This window comes from Xiphias gladius, chromosome 23 (assembly GCF_016859285.1).
Source record: "Xiphias gladius isolate SHS-SW01 ecotype Sanya breed wild chromosome 23, ASM1685928v1, whole genome shotgun sequence".
NCBI lineage: Eukaryota > Metazoa > Chordata > Actinopteri > Istiophoriformes > Xiphiidae > Xiphias > Xiphias gladius.
The window spans coordinates 16,051,993-16,078,582 of record NC_053422.1 but is presented as its reverse complement, the minus strand read 5'-3'; the positions used below and the strand labels follow the sequence as shown (position 1 = coordinate 16,078,582).

At 40.9% G+C, this 26,590-nt stretch overlaps 2 protein-coding genes across 7 annotated transcripts; both read left to right on the top strand.

Moving 5' to 3' along the window:
* Nucleotides 1-806: 806 nt before the first annotated feature.
* On the top strand, nt 807-8,572 carry etf1a (eukaryotic translation termination factor 1a). 4 transcript variants are annotated; one of them, XM_040120294.1, is made up of 11 exons: nt 807-944; nt 1,329-1,439; nt 2,825-3,000; nt 3,875-4,014; nt 4,159-4,297; nt 4,464-4,654; nt 5,937-6,066; nt 6,184-6,357; nt 6,457-6,521; nt 6,617-6,764; nt 7,844-8,572. In XM_040120294.1, exons 2-11 carry the CDS (start codon nt 1,354-1,356, stop codon nt 7,924-7,926), a joined length of 1,332 nt encoding a protein of 443 aa, XP_039976228.1. In that variant the 5' UTR covers nt 807-944; nt 1,329-1,353; the 3' UTR covers nt 7,927-8,572. The 4 variants fall into 4 exon arrangements, with proteins under 4 accessions (XP_039976228.1, XP_039976227.1, XP_039976229.1 ...); XM_040120293.1 differs by having other exon boundaries at nt 807-948; XM_040120295.1 differs by lacking the exon at nt 807-944 and adding an exon at nt 1,020-1,041.
* A 1,456-nt stretch (nt 8,573-10,028) lies between these two features.
* Nucleotides 10,029-25,358, top strand: fbxw11a (F-box and WD repeat domain containing 11a). Of its 3 annotated transcripts, none has more exons than XM_040120110.1 (13): nt 10,029-10,184; nt 14,656-14,724; nt 15,775-15,994; nt 16,559-16,745; nt 17,017-17,107; nt 17,758-17,895; nt 19,189-19,307; nt 21,555-21,804; nt 22,256-22,374; nt 22,730-22,840; nt 22,925-23,003; nt 23,624-23,788; nt 23,959-25,358. In XM_040120110.1, the coding sequence occupies exons 1-12, from the start codon at nt 10,146-10,148 to the stop codon at nt 23,783-23,785; spliced, it is 1,584 nt and encodes a 527-aa protein (XP_039976044.1). In that variant the 5' UTR covers nt 10,029-10,145; the 3' UTR covers nt 23,786-23,788; nt 23,959-25,358. The 3 variants fall into 3 exon arrangements, with proteins under 3 accessions (XP_039976044.1, XP_039976045.1, XP_039976043.1); XM_040120111.1 differs by lacking the exon at nt 10,029-10,184 and adding an exon at nt 10,351-10,652; XM_040120109.1 differs by lacking the exon at nt 10,029-10,184 and adding an exon at nt 12,495-12,576.
* The last annotated feature ends 1,232 nt before the right edge of the window (nt 25,359-26,590 follow it).

Here is a 26,590-nt window from a genome sequence, read left to right as displayed (position 1 = left end):
GTCACAGTTTATTGACCTGCCCTCAGTTTACCCACTTCTGTTTTTTGAAGGTTGAATGTTTCTCATAGGACAGTATTTAAACCCAGTGAGAGCTGAAGTGTTTTGTTTCTCAGAACTAAAGTCATCAGACAGATTGCGCCAAGGAAAGTAAAACATTTTCATAAGGAGCCGGCTGAAAAACACTGAACCAACCAACAAGAGAGAGAGATGTAGGTTGTATTATGTGTGGTTCTGTAATTTTCTGAAGGGTAAACCATAGGGTTATAGCCACAATTTTGTTGTTGATGAGGGGAATTGACCTCAAAATTAAGTTCAGAACTAAAAATGAAATGTCTTTGAGGAAATGTGTGAAAAAAAGAAGCTGACAACAGCTGATATGGGTTGGAAAGAATATTTTACCTGGCAAGGATATGTTCAAAGTGGCCAGAAGATGTCCCTCTTCACACTACATATTTATGTAAATCTTGCATAAACTAAGTCAGTACGATGTAATCCGTATGAAGAGCTACACCTAGAAGACGTGGAAAGAAGTCTTTAGTTTAAAGTATAAATTGTAACTGGACCAATACCAAAAATGTCTGTATCGGTTTTGCAAAAGCCATTAATTCAACTCGTCTTTGGGTTACATTTGACCACCTACAAATCCCACAATCCACAGTTACGGACGCCCACCCAGCTTCGACGATGTTTTTAGCTTCCGTCCAATCGTTGTTTAGATTTTTATGATTGACATGCCAGCCAAGAAATCTCATTGGTTTCTATGTGGTTTCCAGGAAGTGAACGCCACAGTTCTAACCACCTCCCACATGTGAGCCCAGTCGATAGCACCACGCGCAGCGTGTGGAGGGGGAGAGAAACCGGTCGGGAAGGCAACGTCATTCCTCGGACCACCGACCCGACATAGCGCAGCAGACCGAGAGCGGAGCGGAGCGGCGTTGTCCGAGGCAGGTACCGTACCGGCTCCATTTATACCGATATGTGCTCAAAGTCTGAAAAGCTGACAGTTAAATACTACATTCTGTGGAAAGTAGGTCGTATTAGGTAAGTACAGGGTGGACGCTAGGGCCTGGAAGACTGTAGGCCTCTTATTCTCCGCGCACTGTACTGACAGAGAAAGCCCGGGTAGAGTCTTTCCCTCACGGTCAGTCCAGCTGCCAGTTCTGGTTAGGTGCCTTAACGGACACCGCGCCACTAGTTGGGAGAGGTACCTAGTCCAGCTAGTTAAGACGAATGTTCTGTCTGCCTGGTGAGACTGTGAATATCGGTCGCTCTGGTTCCACACCGGTTTACAGCGTATGTTTTGCTCTTTTTTTTCAATGTCTTTTCAGGTGCTGAAGCGATTACAGCAGAAAGATGGCGGACGACCCCAGCGCGGCGGACAGGAACGTGGAGATATGGAAAATCAAGAAGCTGATCAAAAGTTTGGAAGCTGCTCGTGGGTAAGAGATCGATTTGAGCTGTGTGTCGAGGCATTGCCTGGGCTAACTGTACTGGACTGTGTGGCTTCGGTTGGTGGTGTGGATGTGGACCGCCGCAACAGCTGGAGATCGGATAAGTGGGGCCGAATTTGGGAGTGGTTAGCTTAGCATAGATAACTTAGCTTGCCGTAGCTTTTGCTGCTAGCTTGCTAATTGCTAAGCGCTAACTGCTGTCGCGTTTAGCCTGTCCGGGGATCGGAAACATTGTGTTAATTAGGAGGAATATGTGTTTTTATTAGTCTACAATTAAGTGTTATCGATGACATTGCGGAGTGTGTTGCCTTAGGTCCACCAAAGGTTATAAAGCTAGTAACGGTAATGTTAGCTGTGTTGCTAATAGACGTCATCTCTGGAAAGAGGCCGCCATGGATGTCTTTAACAAGAGAGCACGTTGATGAGAAAGGAGGGCCGGCTAGCTTACAGTTGCACTTCCACATGCTCCGATAGACATATTTCACAACATCAGATGGCGCTTGTCTGGCCTTTTCACGCGCACATTGTATGAAAGAGCTGCTTAAATCCCCCAGGGGTCCAATAAGTTAGTTACTTCATGGCTGCCGAGCTGCTCAGCGTTACATTAAAGCTTTGCTGGCTACAAAATGGTCAGGTGAAAAGAAATCCAGATCAGTTGATTGCCGGTAGGGACATTGTGGCCTTGTTGAATTATCAAACACGACATGTGAAATGTGGGTGTTGTTACCCTGGTTTGTAGCTTGCTCTGCGACAGCTTGCCGTCTAGTGTTGCGCAGAATTTGCTGTCCTGTGCTCAACCGCCTGCCATGTCACACACGGTTGACCATTTGCCCTATATTCGTCCAGCTGCTGCTACCTGCGCCTGTGTGTTTGTGTGTAGTGTCAGCCGGCACTGGTATGCTTTGTCTTTTGAGAGGTAGTGAATGGAGGACAACAGAGTGGAGCAGTGGAACTGATACTCAGTCCTTGGCTTCAAGGACAGAGATTGTATATTGTGTAATTGAAAGCTCACCCAGTTTGCTCCTCAACCTTTCTGAACTTGTCAAGGTTATATCTTGCAAGGGAAAGTTGTGTGTTTACAAAGTTAGAGAATAAGAAGTGGAGATCTTGAAGGGGATACAATAGACATGTCAAAGTTTACTTTCCAATTAATCAAAGTTGTTTATAGTTAGCGTGGATAACACCAATAACACAGTGTCATTTTGACATTGATATGGATAATGTTATTGTGGCGTTTATCCTCTTACACACTAGTAGTGGTAAAGTACTAATGTTTATAGTGATGTAAGACACTGCATCCCGTAGCATCTTGTGTGTATGTATGCAAAAGTCCTTATGTAAACACTAACATTAAATCATCTCTCTATATATAGTAATGGCACCAGTATGATCTCACTGATCATCCCTCCCAAGGACCAGATATCCAGAGTGGCCAAGATGTTGGCTGATGAGTTTGGCACTGCTTCCAATATCAAGAGCCGAGTCAACAGGCTCTCTGTACTCGGGGCTATCACCTCTGTACAGCAAAGACTAAAACTCTACAACAAGGGTATGTGTTACAATGAAAAACCTGCTTACTTTCTGTGGGATTTTGGTTTTCAGGGGTAACTTTACAGAACTGATTCCTATCAGGATGTCTTTACATAAAAATTACCCTGATGTTCCCAGGGAAGGCCAGATTGATAGTCAGATCTAGTGTTTAACTGCCATTTAGTCAGATGTTACTGATGTAAAGACATAATTTCAGTGGCTGAGAAAAGGCCTGCTAAATATTAACCAAGAACAGAAGGTCTCATCTGATCTGTGCCTGTGAACTTTAAAGTCCAGATATACAAGTTACAGTTCAGTTATGGTAGGTCTACGTTGAACTAGAAATCATATAAATTTAAATGTCCAACATCTCTCTCAGCATGAAAATCTTTACATTTTAACATTAGTTCATGGTACCTACATTGAATGGACATAACCATTCGTGACAGTGCTCTTCCTCCATATCAAATATGCTCCTAACCAGCTAGTAAATTAGAGGGCAGTATTGAACTGGAGCAACATGTGGTGGTTATAGCATTGAATTACAAAGAAGGTGACTATAAACATGGAAGAAAGGTGTGTATTACCCATTGGTACAGTGTCAGTGCATACGTCATATCATACATTATATCAGACAGAAAACCATTCCAATGGAAGCCTTTGGACACTTTGTCACAGATTATCTTGGCCTTTCAGAGCCTTGCAGTGCATAAGACGCAATGACGTACTTGAGCCTCAGAAAGCTTCATGATTCTGTACAGCAACTCTTATACTCCAATGCACTATTTGCCACCTATGACTTCTCCTTCAGAATCAGTACATTGTGTATGCATCTGTACAAAAAACGTTATATTTGTCTAATCTATTAGCCTCTGACTTTTCTCTCTTGCCAGTGCCACCCAATGGTTTGGTTGTGTACTGTGGCACCATTGTGACAGAGGAAGGCAAGGAGAAGAAAGTCAATATAGACTTTGAGCCTTTTAAGCCAATCAACACCTCCCTGTACCTCTGTGACAACAAGTTCCACACCGAGGTGAGAGCTTTTGCATGCTTTCTGTGTCTGTATACAATCATTTTTTGTGGAGAAGATACTTGGGATGGAAACTTCTCTTTGGGTATCTTGCATGCTTTCTGTCACATTCCCATTCACCTATCTTCCCTCACTCTCCTAACACAGGCATTGACAGCCCTGCTCTCTGACGACAGTAAATTTGGCTTTATTGTGATCGACGGTAGTGGGGCACTGTTTGGCACACTGCAGGGCAACACCAGGGAGGTGCTTCACAAATTCACTGTGGACCTACCCAAAAAGCACGGTACTGACCCACAATGCTCATGACACTTAACTTTTGATATTTTCAGATATGCAGCAGGGATCATTAGAAAATTGATAAAATTACTCTGTATTTGTTTGTGGCTTTTAGTTTTGCCCTTGGAGAAGCATTCTAAAAATTGCATCTCGTATCTTCATCTTCCTTTCAGGCAGAGGAGGGCAGTCTGCTCTGCGTTTTGCTCGTCTGAGAATGGAGAAGAGGCACAACTATGTGAGAAAAGTGGCTGAGACGGCTGTCCAGCTCTTTGTGTCCAACGACAAAGTCAATGTGGCAGGAATGGTCTTGGCTGGCTCTGCTGACTTCAAAACCGAGCTCAGCCAGTCTGACATGTTTGACCCAGTAAGTCTGTGTCTGTGTGTGTTCTGATAAAAGCAGTACCAATTACGTATTTATTATGTAGTATATCAACAATTAATAAAAGTGAATGTCTCTCTAAACAAAATGAGAAACTAGACTACTACGCAATTTTGAATCTCAGATTAGTTTCTTACACAAGGATTGATTGTATGGCTACTTCTGGTTTCAACTGTAATTTGCAAGTCAGTAAATCATTATAAAGAGAAGTAAAGTAGGTTTCATGTGAATAAGCAGATGTTGGAGCCAGTAAAGCAATCTAGCCAAAATTTAAAGATTTTGTTAACTGTACTGTATTATATAAACGAATAGATCGTGTTCTCACAGTCTGGAGTTTTGGGATTTTTTTGTTTAATTTTTCAAGACAAAGAGGACTTTAAATGTAGTATCGGCCTAACTCTCCTCCGATGTCACCATCACAATCTGACACGTAAAATATATCACTCTCATGATGATATTGTAACGCAACTTAAATTGCTGTTCTTCAGCTTCACACACAAATTGGCTGTGGTAAAATGGTGCATGCGCGACTCACATCTGCGGTTGACTCAGATAGTGTAGTGACAAAAAAAACTCAATGGTCTTCATAACCTTTAATATTGTGATTTATAAAAAATATATACAGACTGGCTATACAGTGGTAATAAAAACATAAAGACCCACACAAAACATTACGTACTATTAATGTAGCTTATATAGTTTCTGCATCCTGTATATAAAGGTCTGTTTGTTAAATCTCTCTGTATTCTTTGTAAATACAATGGGGTTAACTGGGTGTTTCTTGCATTTGAAGCTGTTAATTCAAGATGCTAATAGGCCTTTTAAATCTAAAACGTAATACTTGTACTGTATACAGCCATACCATAATGGAGAGTACCTCCCTCAGCCCTCTTTTAAAAGCCTCTTCTCATTTCCATTATACCACATTACACTCCAACATTAGTAACCTTTACACTCCGTATTAAGTGATACACTTAATATGAAGTATTTAGAATATTGGTAAAAAGACAGAACAACATGAGCAGCAACAAAAACAACAAAGATGTTTGAAAATTATCTGCATACCCCAAACTTCCACTGGAGTGTTGGTTGGCAGTTCTTGGGGTGCACTAACCATCAAGCAATGACTTTAATTCTCAAGCTGCTTAGTTAAAGCGGTAAAGGTAAATTACTATTAATATTAAGTACGCTTCTGATTATATTGCTTTATGCATGTGTGTGGATATCTCTATAGTGTGTTTAACTTACGTTTGTTTGTTTTCTACAGAGGTTACAGGCCAAGGTTCTGAAGCTGGTGGACATCTCCTATGGAGGAGAGAATGGTTTCAACCAAGCTATCGAGCTCTCAGCAGAGGTTCTCTCTAATGTCAAGTTCATCCAGGAGAAGAAGCTCATAGGTGAGTCATCCTGCTGACACACTGAAAGCCTGTTTACAGGCTTTACCAGTAAGAGCTAAAGGAAAGCGAAGCTTTTGCTGTGCTTGAGATTTTCCTAATGGTTGTCCCTCTCTATAGGGCGGTACTTTGATGAGATCAGTCAGGACACGGGGAAGTACTGTTTTGGAGTGGAGGACACACTCAAAGCCCTGGAGATGGGAGCAGTGGAGATCCTCATAGTTTACGAGAACTTAGACACCATGCGTTATATTCTACGTGTGCATGGGGCAGAGAGCAACGGAGCAGAGAACGGTACACAAACGACGTATGCTACATCTGCCATTGCTGAGACACTTGGTAATAAATGTTATGGGGATACTATAATCTTCATATCCCTCCTTTGATTTTCAGATGAGAAGACTTTGTACTTAACGCCAGAGCAGGAGAAAGACAAGTCTCACTTCACAGACAAGGAGGTAAGTCCCTCAAAGAAAGGACAGATCCCTGTGATTTAAGATAGACCAATTAGCGATCATGCCATGTGTTTCTGATTCTGGTTATTTTTTTTTAGACAGGGCAGGAGCATGAGCTGATCGAGAGCATGCCGCTGCTGGAGTGGTTTGCTAACAACTACAAGAAATTTGGAGCCACGTTGGAGATAGTAACAGACAAGAGCCAGGAAGGGTCCCAGTTTGTCAAGGGCTTTGGAGGCATCGGGGGTGAGCACACACTTGTTTACAATAAGGTTTATGAACCTTGAATTGTACATTTGTACAACATCAAGTCAGGAAGAATGGAGGATATGTGTAGCTCAGTTTTTATTTCATTCAGTAACTTTGTTTGCAGCTTAGTGGTCACATGTACTGCCCTTTAACTGGAGAGGTCAGGTTCAAGCCTCCATGTATCCTCAGGGATCCATCATGCCGAAGTAGATGTGTGCAAAATATGAAGGGTACCTTACAAACGCTTTCCCTTTACCTTCGCTACCTCCTCTTTTCCTTCACAAACTAGAACAATATAGGAAAAAAAGTAAGCCTTTCAGTTATATGCCACATGAGGTTTGTCACAAGAAAAGTGTATCTTTTCAGGAAATATTTTTGTATGTAAGGCTGCAGACCACATGCATGCTGCTCTACCTAAATGCATTTTATGCTGACATGAGCAACAATTAAGACATTGATAGCCAGGGCTATATGATTGCATTAAAGTTACATGTTAATAATAATCAATGGCTTAACTCCACGAACTGAAGGCTATAACCTGTACATTGAGGTTAATGGCTATGACTAATTCTGCTTAAAATAGGCTATTTCAGGCCACTTTTTGTTGTCACATAGGCATTATTATTACAGAGGACTTAGTCTTGCAAAACCTTCGTATTCTAGCTCTGTGAACAGTTGTGATACAGAACGTATAGCAAGACAACTGTGGAATTGTTGAGTCTAAAATGTAGAGCTGATGATGGCAAGTTAAATGAATTGAATTGCAGTGCATTTTGTAAGAAAGAAACAAATACTAAAGGAAATAAGGAAAAGCTTCCAAACAGTTCTTTTTACATTTTTCCTCTGTCTAAAAAGTAGATACAATGTTGGTTTTGTAATTCAGTAGGTAGCACTTACAAAAAAGAGGATTTCAAGAATTCATGCTTTTTAGATACTAATACTCCTACCCCTCTAGCTAATGAGGATTATCCTAATACAAATTCTTCCTTTAATGCTACCACGATCTAACCAAGCATGACATAAGCTGGCTAGCCATCACATTACCCTTGTTAATCTATCATCTTTGTGTTCCTCAGGTATCTTGCGGTACAGGGTGGATTTCCAAGGCATGGAGTACCAAGGAGAGGACGATGAGTTCTTTGATTTGGATGACTACTAGGTAGTCGGGGACTGAAGTTGGGAGAAAAAAGAAAAGCAAAGGAATGAATGAAGAAATAAGGAAAGAAAAATGCCACCTCTCTTGCAGCAAGTGAGAGGTGCAACCGTATTGACCATATATATGACAGACACACCTTCCAATTTACCTGTTGCATACACAAACTTGCATACATTTCATCTGTACACACGACAAAATACATCACACAGGCTGAAGAGGAGTGAGATTTTCTTTCATCCAGAGAGGGAGAAAGCCCTTCCTGAATAAATCCCTGCCTTAGAGTGCTGGTTCCTTCCCCTAGTTGGATTGGACTCGACTCATTTTTGTTCTTTTTTTTCCCCTCCTCCCCTCCATTTTGAATGAACACAACAGCAAGTTCCCAGATTCCTCGCTGCCCCTAACCCGGTCTGAAGATGAACTTTGGACTCACTCCTCACAAATAGAAAATATATTTTCCTTTCTTGCCTCATCATGTCCCTACCCTCTCTCTCTTCTCCCCTCTATGCTTTCTCTCTCTTCTTTTTTTTTGCATTTCATTTTTTTACTGGTAACTGCTGCTGTTGTATTTTATGAGAGTGGGGGATTTTTTTTACCTGGGTTTCTGTAGAGAAAGGGGGACAAAGTATTAAATTTGAACTGCTGAAAACCATTGCTACCTCCTCATCTGCTGTGGTCTCAGGTCCTATGATGTGTCTGTCTGTTCCTGGAAAGGCTGACCTTTACTCTGCTTTCCTGACATCAAATGAATACATTGTGATAGTCCTGTGTGAGTGATAAGTATGCATGACCGCTTTTAGGTGATTCAGTTATCTGATTGGATGAGGAGCCGCCTCCTTGTGTTGAAATAGAATTCATTTTAAATTACAGGAAGCAATAATATAGCTCTTGGATAAAAGTATTCATAAGTGTCCCCCATGATATAAGATAATGTGTTCAGATAAAATTCACTTCTCAAGTATTTGAAGCCACATTACCAGATTCCATCTATGACATATTTGATTGCATTTGTTAATTTATCTGTGACAGATTCATGTAATCAGAAATCAATTCAATATCTAAATGTTTGCATTCCTGAGGATAAAATTTTGTTATCATTGTTCATCTAGAAAATGAGATTTGGCATTTGCTTGCCTCCATCAGGGTTACAAGATCAAAGGTTACAGCAAATTATCATTCATAAAGCTTTGTGGAGAAATGGTGATGACAGGCCTACCTGAGCAGCTGTTAAGGAATGAAATACACCAAACATGCATCCAATTTTTTCTCAAACAATTGAGTCACAGTAAAACCTAAAGTACTGAGTGTACTGAAACATCTCCAGCAAAGATAACATTACAGTTGGGTGACTTTTGGATGTGAGTAATTCAAACACGCTCAGTTGACTGTCAACCGTATTTTTGTAGTTTCTGTGGGATTCATTAAAAAACATCAGCAAAGGTGAACTAAGTTAAACAATGATAGTAACGTTGTCTGGATTACATTGCTGAACAAAACCTGGAACAGGTCTTCTCACAACAGTCCCTGTTCAGGCAGTCTGAGGTTTTACTCTGCAAAGTTTTCCAGTTAACGCAGTGACCCTGGTGTAACTACTGTATCATGTTTAATTGTCCCTCTTCTTATTCAGTCACATTAATTTTAATCATGCATGATCCTGTGTGGATTTACGCAGCTGGGTGGAAATGTCCTGAAACTGACACCAAACCTCTTCCCAAAAATTGTATTTGACCATATAATCACAAAGCTGTAGAAAAGGTGAACCTTAAATCCTTGCTTCGCAACTTCTGTTTCTGTTTTATGGAGCTGGATTTAAATAACCATTCCTTTGATCACATATGAATTGTTAAAATAGCCAACATACTGCAGCATCTCATAGGAAAGCTACGCGGATGATTGATTTTGCCTTAGTGTGTTCCTCTTCAGGATAGCAACAGCATCTTCATCCATTTGCCCTTTTGTTTGGGGGAGTCACCGGGGATGCCTTGGTAGCACGGTAAGCCAATCAATAAAAGGCAAAGCAGTGAAACCGCCTCCCTTTTGACAAAATCCGTCCAATCAGTGCGCTCTTTTCATTGCATGGGCGTTCCCATCCCCCACCCACCCTTTGACACTGCCCTACCGGAGCTGTGTGGTTGAGCGAAGTGAATGACGTCTCTGCATTTGCGGGCCGCCGACGCAGGGCTGGGTTTCCATTTTCAGAGCGAGTTTCGGGGGGGATCGTCAACATGGAGCCGGAGATGGAGGACAAAACGTTGGAACTGATGGTAAGAATCGTTTCGATATGGCATCCTGAACACCCGATGGTTTCGGTATCAGTCTTATATTGGGGAAAGCGGCGAGGCTCAATTCGACGGCAGGAACGGGCTGAGGCGGCTTGTCTGGAGAGGTGGAGGAGAAAGGAGGAGGAGGAGGAGGAGGGGGGGACCAGCAATCAGAGGGAGGGCCTGAAATTATCGATACATTTTGCTAATAATGCTCTGGATACTGGTCGGATTGATAAACAAGACCTAAATAGTAACATCTGATAAATGTTAAACATATGTTCTTTTGGGTGAAACCGGTAATCAGTGGGGAAATTAAAGGTTGATGTACAGTCGTCGGCCGAAGACAGCCGAGGGTTCTCGGGGTAGCGTTCACTGCGGTGACGCTGCGCCACTTTAACTGGGCCCAGTCTGATACTTAGCCATCCGGCTAACACTGGCTAGAAGGCGATGGACCACGTAAATTTATGGGTATGTTATATTATCTAGATTATGTTAAGACATCATACATGGTAATAGATGTGTCGAACAGTCAGACCGTTTCAACAGCACAACGGAATGCAGTCAAAAGTCTAGAAATGCCTTGCTTGTCTGTTTATAATTTTAAAGTGCGTAGAAGGAAGTGTATTGCTTTTTCATTCACATAAGCGAGGTAGCAATTAGCTTAATAGCTAGCATGCTAAAAATGCTAGGTATACTTGACAGCCATTTCCATACCAAAACAGTCAGTTGGTCAGGGTTGTAGGAGCTATTTAGGTAACGAGTAAGATAAACTATCATTGTAACATAGTTTCCTCGATATACGGTCAGATTTGGTCAACAAATAACATGAGATTCTTGTGAAATGATAAGCTTCTTGATAAGCTAGCCAGCTAGGCTAACGTTAGCTTACTAATAGCTAACATTAACATTACAGGGGTCAAAGTGGTCGTCAAGAAGACGTCAATTAAGATACGGCACAAATATATTTTGTATATTATCTAACACGTCGGTAGAGTTACAGTTTCACAGGTATTCATACTCCATATCTGAAATACCGCACAGCCTTCAGTTTCTCAAACAAACAAATCTATTGTATTGTGTTGCAGGTCTAAGATAGCAAGATCTGCTTAGAAAATAATATCCTAGACTGTTTAGTAGATTATGTGGACTAGTTGTATCCCGTAGGACACAAACATGCCCGAGTTAGCGGTTCGTGCCTATTTTTGCTTAAGGGTCCTATCTACAAGCACTACAGATGTTTATAGACCATGAATAACCAACGTTGAGAGAAATTAAATTTCCATTTAGAGACAAATTACTGATGGAGACAGCCAGTAGGTTAGTCTCACCAGACTTTACTAAGGTGTTTTTAAAAGTTCATCAGATTTAGACAGCAATTAAAATCGCTATATGAAGACAGAAAAAATAGTAAAACGTAATAGTTGCACTGGTTTCGAAATCTTAAATTGATTGAGCTTTATTTTGGTTTTTAAGTTGAAATAAATAACTATTAAACAATGGGCTTGAGAAGCCACAGAATAAAAGAAATTAATGTTGAAAAAGATTGTAAGTGTTAATACAGTATGTAAAGAAAACATTTGTCTGAGTTGTGTCTGTGTATTGAACTTGATTTTTTTTATTTTTTTATTTTTTATTTTTTTATTTTTTTATTTTTTTTAATATGTCCCAGTGTTATTCACTAACCACTCATGAGAGTGGGGATGGCAGAACAGTGGGTGGGGTTTCTGTCAAAACAAGAGTGACCATAATTGACAATTAATCCCATTGCCCCTCCCTCTCCTCTACCTATCCCCACCCAGTTCATGTCTAATAATGCTTCTGTGTGTATGTTTATCAGTCTGTATCTTGTGTGTGAAGGAGTGTGTGTTCCTGCGCTCACTGTGCCAATGTGTGTGTAGCTCTAATACTGGTTTTTCCCCTCACTATCCCCCACCTCCTCCCCTCTTCTTCTCTCCTCACCTTTGATGATTACACACTCACCTTCTCTCGATTTCAAACCAAACCTTATTTATTTATTTATGCATTATTTTTGAATTCCTATACACTTCAACAATCCACCGGTCCTGTTCCTCACCAACTCCTCACCACTTCCATCCATCTGTCCATTCATTGATCCATCCATCACTCATCTCCTTTGGTTTCCTACTCCGAACACCCCTCATCAATCCTCCTCCTCTTTTCCTTTACTTCCCATCTCTGACTCCCGATCTTCCCTTTTCCTCCTCCCTCACCCTGTCCACTTCGTTCTCCTCCTCCCTTCCTCCCTTCCTCTCTCTCTTTCACACAGTGCTCTGTGCCTCGCTCTCTCTGGCTGGGCTGCTCCTCGGTGGCTGAGAGTTTGTGTGCACTCAGGTGCCTGCAGAGCATCCCCTCCACCCGGGCTCACAACCAGGTTCTGCCTCTCTCCTCTTAATTCTGCTGCTCCTCCTCCTCTCCCTTCCCTTCCTCCCTTGCCATCTCCTCACCCTTCACTTTTCTTCGCCCACTCCACACGACTCCTCATACCACCTCGGTGCGGACAGCACCCACTCACCCCCTCTCACCCTCCTACCTCCTCACCTTTCGTTGTCCTTTCCTCCCTGTTGGAAGCACATTGCTCTCAGGTTCTTCTCTGGTGCGTCCTAAAACTCTCTCTGCTTGAAACTGTAATCGACTTCTTTATAATCATGACAAATTACAGCCCTTGCATCTAAATCAGGCCTCATAACACTTAAAGAGTCAAACAGTGATTGTGCCCTGTAATGAAAACTGGACACTTTTACAATCAGATTAGTTTGAATAGTAGACTACTACTTAAGTGCTTTGGTGTGAGGAAGGCTGCAGGGGGTACCAGAGAATAACCCCGCATTGAGGAGTAACATTTTCTCCCCTTCTACCTGGAGGTGTGAGGGCCGAAGTGGGGGGTCTTCCTTCAAGCTCTGAGAGGCTACATGCTTGCTTGCCTGCCTGCCTGGCCAAAACTGGTCTGTCCGTTTTTATTTCTACTTCCTTCTCTTCTAATGCTCTGCATGATCATCAACACCAGCAAGCCCATTTTGGCTTCTTGTCCTGTCTGCTTTGGTCTTGGTACCTGACTTTTTGTTTGTTTGTGTGTTTTTCTTAGTGGCAACCACTGATGTGTTCTCCATTCGTTTTGCTCTCCACACGTAGTAGCATCACCAAGTTAGATGGATAACTATAATGAGCAAAACCTGGAAAAGCTATTACCCCATGCTCCAAATTTGATGAGGTTATTCGGTTTACTTAGAAAAGAATATCTAGATAACTTGGGAATTCCTGTTTTTTGAAATAGGCCTCAGGTAGGGACCACCAATGGCAATTCTTGAGCCTCTGGATAATATACAGTATATAGACAGCCAGGCCTCTATTCTAGCTTTTTTGCCAACATAGCTGTTTTCAAAAACTTATACTTGGGAACAGAGAATTGACATTGTTACAAAAAATTACCAGTTTGGAGTGAATCTGTGAGTAATAATGATACATCAGTCCCTTTTTTGGTGTGTTTCACATGCAGTTATGCTCTGACAAGGTTGTGCTGCTCCTGCTCATTTCTGGAGAGTTTGCAGAGTATGCTTTAAAGAGCCTTCGTAGTTCAGGTACATGCTAGTTTGATGTAAATGTTAAGTTTCTAAAATGTTGGTTGAAGATGACCTCCTAACATCAATAGTACAGTTTATCCTCAGTCACAACTGAAACCTGTAGACAGCAAGAACCCTAAGAGGACAGCAGTTCTCCGTGTTGGTGGTGTATGTATGAGACGATGACTGTAACAATATAATAATGCTGCCTTACTGATTATGACTTCAAAAGAAGTATACATGCTATAAAAAACTGCTATTTACCTAATGAGTCAGATATATTTGGAAGATGATGATGGTATCAATTATTTATTTCAGAATTGGACAAACCCTTCACTCTGTCACTGTCAATATGTGATTTGTGCCATAACACTGTAATCAGAATGATTCAAGTTTCACCAGCTTGCTCTTGCAGTGCACTTGTAAAGGATTCAAATCACTGTAAGACGTAAGTCATGCTAGAAATGGATGGGATCAGATTACCTCCCATTTTTTTTTTTTTTTTTTCTGTCCCCTGTATATCCTGTAAGACCACTATCTGACTTGAGTTTCATTACAGTCATGCCTGAGCTTCTGCCTCTGACATACCCAAGATGCTGCAGTTTAATTTCCTGTCCAGACTACTTAGTCCGCATCAGACAAGCAAGCAGATTGATTCCTTTTGTTGCAGTGCTCAGTTTTTTTTCCACCCCATATGTGTGTGTATGCACGGATGTTTGTGCGTGCACGCCTCAGAAGTCATAATGGTTACCCCATTTTGGCTGTGTTTGTGGCACTCCTGTGTCCAGCGCTATCCACACTGCTGCCCTGGCTCTCACAGTGCCTTCAACACAGACACAAAGCAGAAAAAAAACTAACCTGCACAATTTCTTTGTTTTGTTCTTTTTCTACAGAACACATCAGGGATGGAGTCGCAGAACCTCGTGGACGATCTATCGCCAAAGAAGAATACAGTTCTCAAGGTGTGCTTGCATCTGTTTTTTTTTTTTTTTTTTTTCTGTTTGTTTGGTTTTTTTTAGGGGGGGGGGGTGTGAACATTTTGTGCATCCATGACCATAGCTTGATGAAGAATTGAGATCTGCAGCTCAGTTTACTTAAATTTACACTATTTAAAATATGTTCTGTATATGTTGCACAGGAATAACCCATCATTTATGAACTGTTGACTTTTATGTAAATTTTCCAAACAAGGGAACCTTCATGTAAAGGTTGATGATATGGACTATAAAACATTGAAAATTCAGAAAGTAAAATTTTAGTAACGATAAATATGATTATTTTGGATTCACAACATACTATCACACCAGAATTGTTTATGGATGTCCTGTTCCCTTCATGCCTCCATTCTTCTAAAAACCTTAGTGATGTTGACAAATGCAGCTGACATGAACATTTATTGTGCAGCGCTTTTCTCCTGTTCCCACACATAACCCTCACCACTGTGGACCTCTAGAAATTTAATGAGCTTTAAGCAATGAAGCAATGAAAATTGGTTTTTAACTTAATTCATTCAGCAACATTGGGAAAATCCTCTTGGTCCTGTTCATAGACTGTTATAAGGCCCAGTATGACAACTTTCTATTTCAGTCCCCATTTTAATCTGACACACTCAATTCAGTAATAGAAAAATTATTTGAAATTATTTCAGGTGTTATTTTGGTAGTGCCTCTGTGGTAACTAGATTCGAATTTAAACTGTATTTTTCAAAAGTCATTCCTAATCTAACTTTTACCACTTGTCCCGACAGTAACTATGCATTGACTCAGCAGATTTCAAATATATTTACCCACTCTTGAGGTAATGCCACCATCCAGCGTTTTCTCTATATGCAGAAAAAAACATGTTGGGCAAGGAAATTTGATATTCAGCTGAAGTGATTTTCTGTGTAATACTCTGAGAGTGCCCTCTCTTGACTGACTACTTCAAAGAAATCTCTCAAAATAGTCTAATACAATTTAAAAATAAATAAATAACACATTTAATAAATCTGCATGTGCCCATGATCTTTACAGCTTAGTAATGGTCCTGTTGTGGGGTCCCGCAAGCGTCCATCAGAGGGAAACTATGAGAAGGAGAAGGAACGCTGCATCGCTCTGTTTGACCAGTGGTCGGAGGCCGACCAGGTGGAGTTTGTCGAGCGCCTGATCTCCCGTATGTGCCACTACCAGCACGGCCACATTAACTCCTACCTCAAACCCATGCTGCAGAGGGACTTCATCACTGCGCTGCCAGGTACAAACACAGATGTAAATGCAACATTTAGTAAAATCAACGCCAGTACGAGCTCCATCTTCCTTAACCACAGTCTGACTCTATGCAGTTAGGCAGATATAAGAATCATCATTTTATTTATTTTTTTGTTTTTTTATTTTTTTAACAGATTTCCCTAAATACCATGATTTTATAAAAAGAGAAGATTATTTGAAACTGATTATCATCCTCATTTTATGTCTACACATCCAAAAGTGATGAAGCTGATCATTATTGTTTAGAGTAAGTGAGGCCTACATCTAATGAAGACAACAGTAACAAAAAATTAAAAAATAAAGCTTCAGAGACTTTACACTACAAATGGTATTCCTAAAATTTTCACTAAAGTTTTTGTTTCATTGATTTTCCTTCTCAGATTCTTTTGGGATTTTTTAAATTAGAAATAAATACCAATAAATTCACAGATTATTTTTGAAAAATAAAGACACGAAAATAATGAGCCCTAGGCAAAGAGAAACAGACCAGATGAAATCCTATTAATTTTGCAGAAAACATTTACTCGGCGCCTTCTCTCCCCCTCTCTAGCCCAAGGCTTGGATCACATAGCGGAGAACATCCTGTCTTTCCTGGATGCACGCTCGCTGTGCTCGGCAGAGCTGGTGTGTAAGGAGTGGCAGAGGGTCATCTCTGAGGGTATGCTGTGGAAGAAGCTCATCGAACGCATGGTCCGCACGGACCCGCTCTGGAAAGGCCTGTCTGAGAGACACCAGTGGTAAGACTTTAAACACACACACAGAGGGGTGGCTACCCCACTACTGTATTACATAAAGAAAAAAATGGCTGACACTGGCAGAAATTAAGTGGATGTTGGTTGAGAGTAGAGGTAAACTATTTGTTTCCAGGATGCCTGTTCAATTAGGATAAAGGCTGAGAAAGAGAAGGAGGAAGTAAGATTAGACTTTGATGGTCTTGAGTGTCTATTGTAAGTGGAAAAAAATCCCAATGGACACAAAGCAGCTGTCACTATATTTTTCTTCCCCCAGGGAGAAATACTTGTTCAAGAATCGCACGTCAGAAGTCCCACCCAACTCCTACTATCACTCACTTTATCCCAAGATCATCCAAGACATAGAGGTAAGACACAACAGCCAAAGAGATTTCAGTATTAACTGAACACTTGTTGTGTAGATTTTAATAATTTTGCACACCTTTCATCATTGCACCAGATATAATTTTCCTTCCATGTCGAAAATGCCACATTTTCTTCTGTGGGGACTGTATTGAAGTATTTTACATCAAAAAGTGAATGAAGTGGCTCATCTGAACTCTCACTTGAGACTGACATCATACACTGTTAGGTTTACACAATATATGCATCATTGACCTGCACTTGGCTTCTTTATTGCCCTTAAAAAAGGGGGAGAATACTAACATGCTGCAATATTAGATTACCCAGGGGGAAATTGGTTAGTCTAATAGTGTTTTAATATGTAGCAAGTTTATTCACACTTACACAGCAAATTTTTTTTGTTTTTTGTTTTGTTTGTTTGTTTTTTTGCCAGAATCGTTTGCAAATGTTGCTTCACTCACATAGAAAATGCTGATAACAGCTAATTAATAAAGTTGACTTAGTTGTTTTGATGTTACATTCTAATCACAATAATCCCATGACCACTTTCCACCTAATAACATTACTTTACATGATATTTGCCTCTGTCACCTCTCTTAGTCTTTGGATGTCTCCTGTGTTTGTCTTTCTAATTGTTTCTCCCTCTTCCTTCCAGACTATTGAGGCTAATTGGCGATGTGGCAGACACAACTTGCAGAGGATTCAGTGTCGCTCAGAAAATAGTAAAGGGGTTTACTGTCTTCAGTACGACGATGACAAGATCATCAGTGGCCTTAGGGACAATTCCATCAAGGTATGTGTGTTTAAAGTTTAAAACATTTAGGACAATCTGAGGTTTGTAAGACAATGCCGTGGCCCACTTTATTGTTATCTTTGCCACTGCAGGCAGCCACCCACTGGCCCTTTTTCCAACCTTTCGGATTCAAAGCTATCTGAGAGTTGTGCAGAGTGCAAGTATTAGCAGATAGTTTGAATTTTTGTTTAATAAAAGACTGGTTGTTTTATTGTGTAAGATATAATTTCCCTCTGTTCTAATATCAAGTCGCTCCTATCATCACTATTCAACTGGAGGTTATAAGAAAGAGCAGTGCATTGCCAGCTGATAGCGCCTATTCTGTACAACAGAAAAGCAGCAGGGTGTGAAACTGTCATCAGGATCAGTGGATTTTGTGACTGCAACCGTTTTACAAAATGCCAAGTATTGCCCCACCACTTGGTCAATCTTTTATAATGACTCATTGTCTCAGGCGCTCAGAGCTGATTTCTCTCATCAGCATTAGAGCCTGATTGACATTTCAGTTTGTGCAAAAAAGAGGTGAAATCAAAGTGAAGCCAGTTTATTTGTTTTTTTGCTGTTTTTTTTTTTTTTTTTTAAGTTTCACAACCTCTTGTTTCCTGCTGCTGAGGCAATGAAAACATGCAGGCATGTATCAGTCTGGCCTACTGGCCCAAACTGACTAGTAGAAGTAATTAACATTGATCCCATTTGTGCGTTTAAGCATCAGTAGTGGAGAGAGCCAAAAGTGTTGGCTGTGAGAAACACATGTATGCTGTGTGTGTGTGTTAGTTTTCTTCCAACCTGCATTTATGAATTGAATTTTTTCTTCTGGCTCAGTATGGCTTATCATCTTATGGTCTGTGGCGCTGAGCTAAACCAACAGACACTGACACATAACACAAGTGAATTATAGGATAAAAGGGCTCAGCTCCTGACCCATTGTGTGTTTCACTTATCTGGCATGGGAGAAGAGAAGAAGATGATGAAGAGGAGGGGAGGATAGGGGGCGGGGGGGAGCAGATTTATCTTATTGTTCTGGAGGAGGCTAACGCACACCCAGGGAAGAGCTGAATGACTCTCTTTTGCACACACAGAGCTCAGCACAGTAGTGGGGAAATGGGGCATGAACAGTGCATGAAAACTGCTGTAAGAATAGTCCATTCCTAGGATGACCGAAATCTGCAACCTTTTCAGAACCACTTATTTTTCCTCTTTTTCTTTGTCCTCCTCTGTCAATATCCCCTCTGTCTGTACTTCATTTATCTTCCTTCCTTCTCTTCCTTATGCTCCTGTCTTTTCTTCTGATAGATCTGGGATAAGCAGTCTCTGGAGTGTCTGAAGATACTAACCGGTCACACAGGCTCAGTATTGTGTCTGCAGTATGATGAGAGGGTCATCGTCACCGGGTCTTCTGACTCAACTGTCAGGTACAACAGACGTCATGCAGAATGAACATGCTGTGTTTTGGAGTAGGACCCAAAGCTGTGTCAGCAAGATTAAAAAACGATTCAAATTACAGAAGAGAAAGGTGTCACTCACTGTCACATTTAGCTGAATGTTTGGATGACCTTATGGGATTTACTGCAACATTTATTTGTATTTACTTACCTAGTTTCAATTTGAACATAACATGAATGCTTGGATAACTTTGGCACCATAATGACACAAAAAGCAGATGGGTATTTATAGATACTAAATTTGTTATCCTCAGACATGCACTACTAACCTAAAAATTGTATAGTTGTCAGGGTATAAGTCAAAAACCATGCAGCTCATTCATATTTTTCTGGGGTTAAATACTCGTTCGGGATGTATCATTATACAAAAGTTTACACTAACATCAGTGTTGAAGTACATGAGATATTTGTTTCATGCACAAAAAGAAGAATCGTTGATTTTAACAGCTAGAACTTGGGTTTTATGGAACAAATGTGTTTCTGCACCATAGGTTCTGTAACTGAGGGGGAGATGAAGTCAGGTCAGATACACAAGGAAAAATTATAATAAATTTTACATATCAATAATAAAGCTATTGTTATTCATACACTTTTTCACTTTAAAAGAAGCCACGGTTTATTTTCAATATTGTAAAAAGAAATAATGTTAGCCAGTATGAGTAATCCTGCTGTCTCACTTTTACTGAAATTAGCCATTAAAGACAACGGAGAACAATGCATATATCTTTATTTGGGCTTTTAACATGGCTGGTTATGAGATGGCTATGTTCACACTTACAACAGGTAAGATTTGTGTTTTTAACTAAAATCACTCATCTTGAAGATGCTCTTCAACCAGCTTAAATTTTTTCCAACCCTAATGCCAGTTGTCAGTTTGTTGTCATTCACAGTTGAGTGCATCTATAGGATATACTGAATAGTTCACGGAAAAATGTATAAAAATACATACTGGCATTGTTTGTATGAACAGAGGACTTGATTTCTTATCACCAAAAACAGCAGCTGTTTTGTTTTATCGTGTCAGAACCTGCTTTTAACTTTATGCTAAATATCTCGTGCAAAATGCATCTCTGCTATCAAACAGGTCAAATGCAATTTATTTAAACAAAATTTATATTGGAAAATAAAATGTCAGTTTATTACTAATGTAAAATATGGCTTTCTTACCATATTGCTATTTTCTTACCATAAGTTTGTTACAGGTTACAGCACTCAAAATATGGTTCTATTGCTGTAGACGTACCATCAACCATTACACATACTGTCTGCTTATAGTCTTTTTTTCACACATTCATGACCAAAATACCTTCTGCAACCTGTTTTGCAGCCCCCTGTTTACGATTAGTTCCCACCCAATCTACAGCTGCTCATCAGTCTGGCAGTAAATATACTATATATAGTACATATCAGATGGAATATAAAATACAGAGGTTGATTATTTCATAATGAGTTAGATTTACCATCATAACCAGAGATAGTGGGCTATATGTTACTGCAGATATTTAAAGACCTGGCTTATGTGTGTATGTTGACACTTGGTTGGCTACTGCACACAGAAGCTCACCATTAATTCTATTATTACTTCACACTTCAGCCTTACTCTCTGGACGGTATCCAAGGAAAATGTGACTTCAGTTCCTTAGCAACAACTTGACAGGCATTTTGTTTGTAGGTTTGGTTGTCAGCTTTTCCAGTGTGATCTGCATTTGACTGTTAATGCCCAGCGGAGCTTTTTAGTGACATGTTCTTCACAGCCACTCCTGCAAGTGTGTCTGTGCGTGTCTGTGCATGTGTGTGTGTCTGTGCGAACTTTCAGTTACTCCCAAATGTAAAACTAATAAACATAATTGTCTTTCATGTCCCCATTGTTTTCCTTTTTACTTCACTCCCATTACATGTCTTTTCCACTCAATCTTTTTTCTTTCATTGTGACCACTCTTCCCGCTGCCCCATCTCATTTTTCTTTCCTATTCACCCCCTCCCCCTATCATTTTCCACTTTTCTCACCCCTTTGTCATTCCTTCCCTCTTTGTCTCACACCCACCCCCTCTCATTCCATCTCCCCATTTTTCCTTACTGCCTCATTCCACCTTTTCTTTTCCTCCCTCCTATCATCTTTGCCCGCATCAACTGGCCACCTTGTCATCTCTCTCCTCTTCTTTTTTCACTTCCTCCTGTTGCCCTCTGTCCCTCTCTTTCTGCTCTCCTCCTCTGCAGGGTGTGGGAGGTAATGACGGGTGAGGTACTGAACACACTGATCCACCACAACGAGGCAGTTCTTCACCTGCGCTTTGCCAACGGCCTGATGGTCACCTGCTCCAAGGACCGCTCAATTGCAGTCTGGGACATGGCCTCACCCACTGACATCAGCCTACGTCGGGTCCTGGTGGGACACCGGGCTGCTGTCAACGTGGTTGACTTTGACGACAAATACATTGTGTCCGCCTCAGGGGACCGCACCATTAAGGTAGCAAATTGAGAACTTGATTTCTAGAGAAATATTTCTCGGATAGTTGCTGCAGGGTAGGGTTTTATTTAGTATTATTAATCTGATGAAGTTTGGCGTGCACAGGCTTTTTTTCCCCATATTCACACAGTTTTCCATGATAATTATTAGTAGTTTTCTCCATTTATATTTCGACAGCCATTTGTGAATTCAAACCGGAGAGCCCTTGATTAAACGTCTGCCTAGAAAGAAAGTTACCAACTTGCAATGTGAAATTTTTTAGTATTTAGGTGTGAATTCTATTGACTAAGATGCTTTAAATTAAACTAGAAATGTCAGAGATGCTCTGTAGTTTCAAACCCACCAAGTGAGTCTTACAAAATTTCATCTGATTTGTTTGGTAAACTGTAATCATCTGATTAAATACTGGCTATTGTTTTACAAAGCTGTCTGTATTGCCCCCACTCTGTAGGTATGGAGCACCAGCACCTGTGAGTTTGTGCGCACTCTAAATGGTCACAAGCGGGGTATTGCCTGTCTACAGTACAGAGACCGTCTGGTGGTCAGTGGCTCATCAGACAACACAATCCGGTACGTGTGTGAGACCTGAGCATAAACCAGCATATTTCAACCACCAAGTTTTTTTTGCAGGAGCCTTTAGTGTTAGCTGTCTATAAAGACGTATATGGTTTCTATATTGGAATATTAAGATTAAAATGTACCTTGTTGAAATCACTTTGTGCAATGGTAGCTAGTTTAGTGTTTTGACATCAATGTGGATCTCTTACCCAGACACACTACATAAAAATGTAGTTGGCAAGAATAATCTTGCTGTGAAGTGTCATTGTTAGGACTAATACTTTACTATTACTATAACAGTTAATATGTAAATGTTGTAGGGTCTGTTTATCACTGTGTTTGTATACTAAGGCTTTTCTTTCTGCAGATTATGGGATATAGAATGCGGGGCATGTTTGCGAGTGCTGGAAGGTCATGAGGAGTTGGTGCGCTGCATTCGCTTCGACAACAAGAGGATTGTAAGCGGCGCCTACGACGGGTGAGTGTTGTGAACGCACACGGTTTTGTGCACAGAGGCTGATTTAGTTCCTGACATTCTGTCGTCTCATGTTTCTCGCTGCAGTAAGATCAAGGTGTGGGACCTGCAGGCAGCCCTTGACCCTCGAGCCCCCGCCAGCACATTATGTCTGCGCACTCTAGTGGTGAGTACAATTGATTTAGTGTGTTGCCACAAGGCAAACTGATGGAGCAATTTCCCTTAAGGAATTTGGATGCTGGCTTCAAAAATCTCAGCTATAAAGGATTTTAAAAAAACTCAAACTCGTAACTTTTTCTCATAATACAAAGTGATTTTTCACATTAGTTTTAACTATCACTAATAGTTAATTTCACTGCTTTTGTGTATCTTGTTGCCAATTTTGAGGATCATTATGGAGATATTAAAGAGATGACCACTAGGTTTCTAGTTTTTATGTAATTCTCTCTAATACAACATTAAACCCTCATGTCCTTTCATATAAAACTGTGGAGGAGGTCCAGAATTTCTCAAACTTTGAGAATTTGTCCAAGACAACCAAGACAACAACTTGTGGTTGTTGTCTTGGATGGGGATTTGGTCCTGTAAAAACAGCACTGAACATGGAGAGTTGGCTGCATAACAGAACTGAATTCACACAATTCAAAACAGTCACACAGGAATATTTTACCCTGGTTGGTCAGGTTCACTGGTGACATCTCAAATGTCCATGTTTTTAAAGTGCATCTTCTGCCTCCATGTACACAATATGTTGACATAATTTCCTAACGTGTTGCATTTTTTCAGGAGCACTCCGGCCGCGTGTTCCGTCTCCAGTTTGATGAGTTTCAGATCATCAGCAGTTCTCACGACGACACCATTCTGATCTGGGACTTCCTGAACGTCTCGACCAATGGCCAGCCAGAGGGACGGTCTCCCTCCCGCACCTACACTTACATTTCTAGATAGCAGGTACAAAGACGCACACGTGCATTCACACCTAGCTGATAAGACCGTCCTGTAAAAATGTATCATCCTGCTTTACAGATGACGTTGTGAACAGTTCAGAGAACCATATTCAGTCAGTTTGTTCACGCTTGCTAAGTGGACCAGTGTGTGACTGGAGACTTTTCTTTCCCCAGGTGGCGCCATCCACCGCACCCTTCCTTGGAGGAGCCCAGGGCTGATTGGCTGATGGGTGCGTCCATCGTGGAAAGGAGCCCATCTCTTCTCTTTCCTCCTCGTCATCTCTCTGTCCACCTCCCACCCAGCCCCCAACAACTCCACCTCCCTGCCCGTTCAGACAGACTCTCAAGCTTGTGCCCATTGCCTGCCAGTACTGTGACATCTACACACAGACACGCACATACACACAGTTCAACACTGATGAGGATACCCTACTACAGAACCAATGCAACTCTCCCAAGAAGTTCACCTTCTACTATTAATTTATGTTTTGTAAAGTACACTAATGACAGTATTAACTTAGATCTTCTATAAGTCACAGGCTCCCTTTTGTCCCCTTGATAGAAACTTAAAGCAGCTTCTGCTCCTCAGTTTTCAACCCCTGCCAAGAGTGGTTCCCACAGATATGGAATCCATTATAGATATATATTTTTTTATATCTATATATATATATATTTATAGATATAAATAGATATATATAGATATATCTATATATAGATATAATATACACACACACTCTATCTCTATATTTATTACGCACACACATACATACGCACACATGCGCGTGCACACATACACACACACACACACACAAACACAGGCACAGTTGGACAGAGGATGACCGGAGCTGTGATGCGGGAGACAGAGACTCTTTACTCAGCTCTAGGAACGGAGGGAAGGATGGGAGATGGAGGGAGTGAACGAGGGAGAAATGTGTCAGGGATGACTTCCCTGCTCCCTCTCACTCCCTCTCACTCCTCCCTGTCTCTCTCTCCATCCCCAACCCCCCCTCCCCCCCAACCCCCAGACATGTACACTTGCGTGGAATATGGGGGCGCACACACTCAAGTTTGTGTGAGTGTGTGTTTGTGTATGTGGACTTGTGAAACGGCAGAACAGAGCAGAAGCGTCAAACAGACAGACATGCATGTGAGGTTGCCTTGGATACAGCATTCTGGTACACCTCTGCTTTTTTTTCTCTTTAACTCTTACTTTCTTACTGTTTTTATTACTGTTATTTTCTAATTTTATTTGAGTATTTTGGTTCTTAGTACAAAAATCATACTAGTCCTCTTTCTCTTTCCCTCTCTCTTACTGTCTTTTTCCTCATTCTTTCTTCTAACTTCGACCCTTGTTCATCTGTCCCTTTCACTCCATCTTTCTCTCCCCCATCATCTACATGCTTGCTTTGGTTATGAGAGAAGCTGGAACTCAAGAGCTCAAATTTAGCTGTAAACGGAGTTGTCTTGTCAAAAATTGTGTTGTATATTAAAAATGATTTTTTAAAGAAGAAAATGACCTTATTGTGAATAAAGTACTTGACAGTGGTGGAGTGTTGAGCCAACTGTAACATGAATGAGTGTCTAATTGTCTGTCTGTTCTTGTCTGTGTGTGCATGTGTGGGTGCATTTGTCGGATGCTGCCTCTATCTGACCTGTAGGTACAGGACTCAGTCAACATTTAGTCTGTGCCTTTTCTACCTCAGACAAACAGCACGGAACAAACAATATAGGCAGGTATTAGTGATTGCTGACAAGGAAAAAACAAGAAAATTGTTTGACAAAAAGAAATTCTTAAATCAAGTTAATAATGGCCACCACGTGGGAATTAAGTTACTAGATTTTTCTGGAGCATCTTGTATCTCCTTTTGAGTGGAGTTTTGTCAGTAGACCGACTGAACAGTCAGCAACTCAATTGGGCAAACTTCATCTGCGGTGGGAGACATTGGCAGGAGATGCCATTGAAAGCTCAGTGAAAAAGCTAGTAAAGTGTACCTTCAGTAAAGTTTTTTTTTTTTTTTTTTTTTGTAAAACTACTGTTTCCAAAGTCGAGAGGATGCTCGCGCTCCACTTAAAACTGTCTTTATACACTCACTAATATCCTTTTTTGACCTTATTTGGGATTTGATGTTTAAATGAAACAGGAGAAACCTGCATATTCACATCCCTGTATACATGATGGTAAATGGACTTCACTTACATACCTCTTTTCTAGTCTTATCGACCCCACAAAGTGCTTTACACTAAATGCCACATTCACGCGCACATTCATACGCCGCTCTTTTTTTCTATATGTACTGCGCTTTCTACACACACACACACAGATAGAGATGATGCATCGGGGGCATTTTGGGTTTCAGTATCTTCGACATGCGGACTGGAACGCATGTCGAACCACCCACCTTCTGGTAAGATGACCCACTGTACCTCCTGAGCAGCAGCCACCCCTCACAGTGTCTTGTGTACAGTTGTGTCTTGATTGCTCACCACCTCAGCCACTATGTTCTGTACCGACAAAGTGTGTTCAGAGACCTGAACAAGGTGTTTAGTATAGTATAATGGTGTGTATCGGAGTAGTCCACGCAGCAATTCCAGGTTTTCCTAAAAGTTGGGATAAAGTCTCATCCAGGTTTCTGATGCCAGGGTATATATATACGTATGTTCACTCACAACACTAAATCAGAAATGATGCTCAGAATTTAGAATTCAATGCACAGACCTGCTGTAGCTTTAGTTTTATGTAAATGATCTCATATAATGTAGGTGAGAAGTGGATGTAGGCCTGTTCTACCAGCTGCGTTCATCAAAA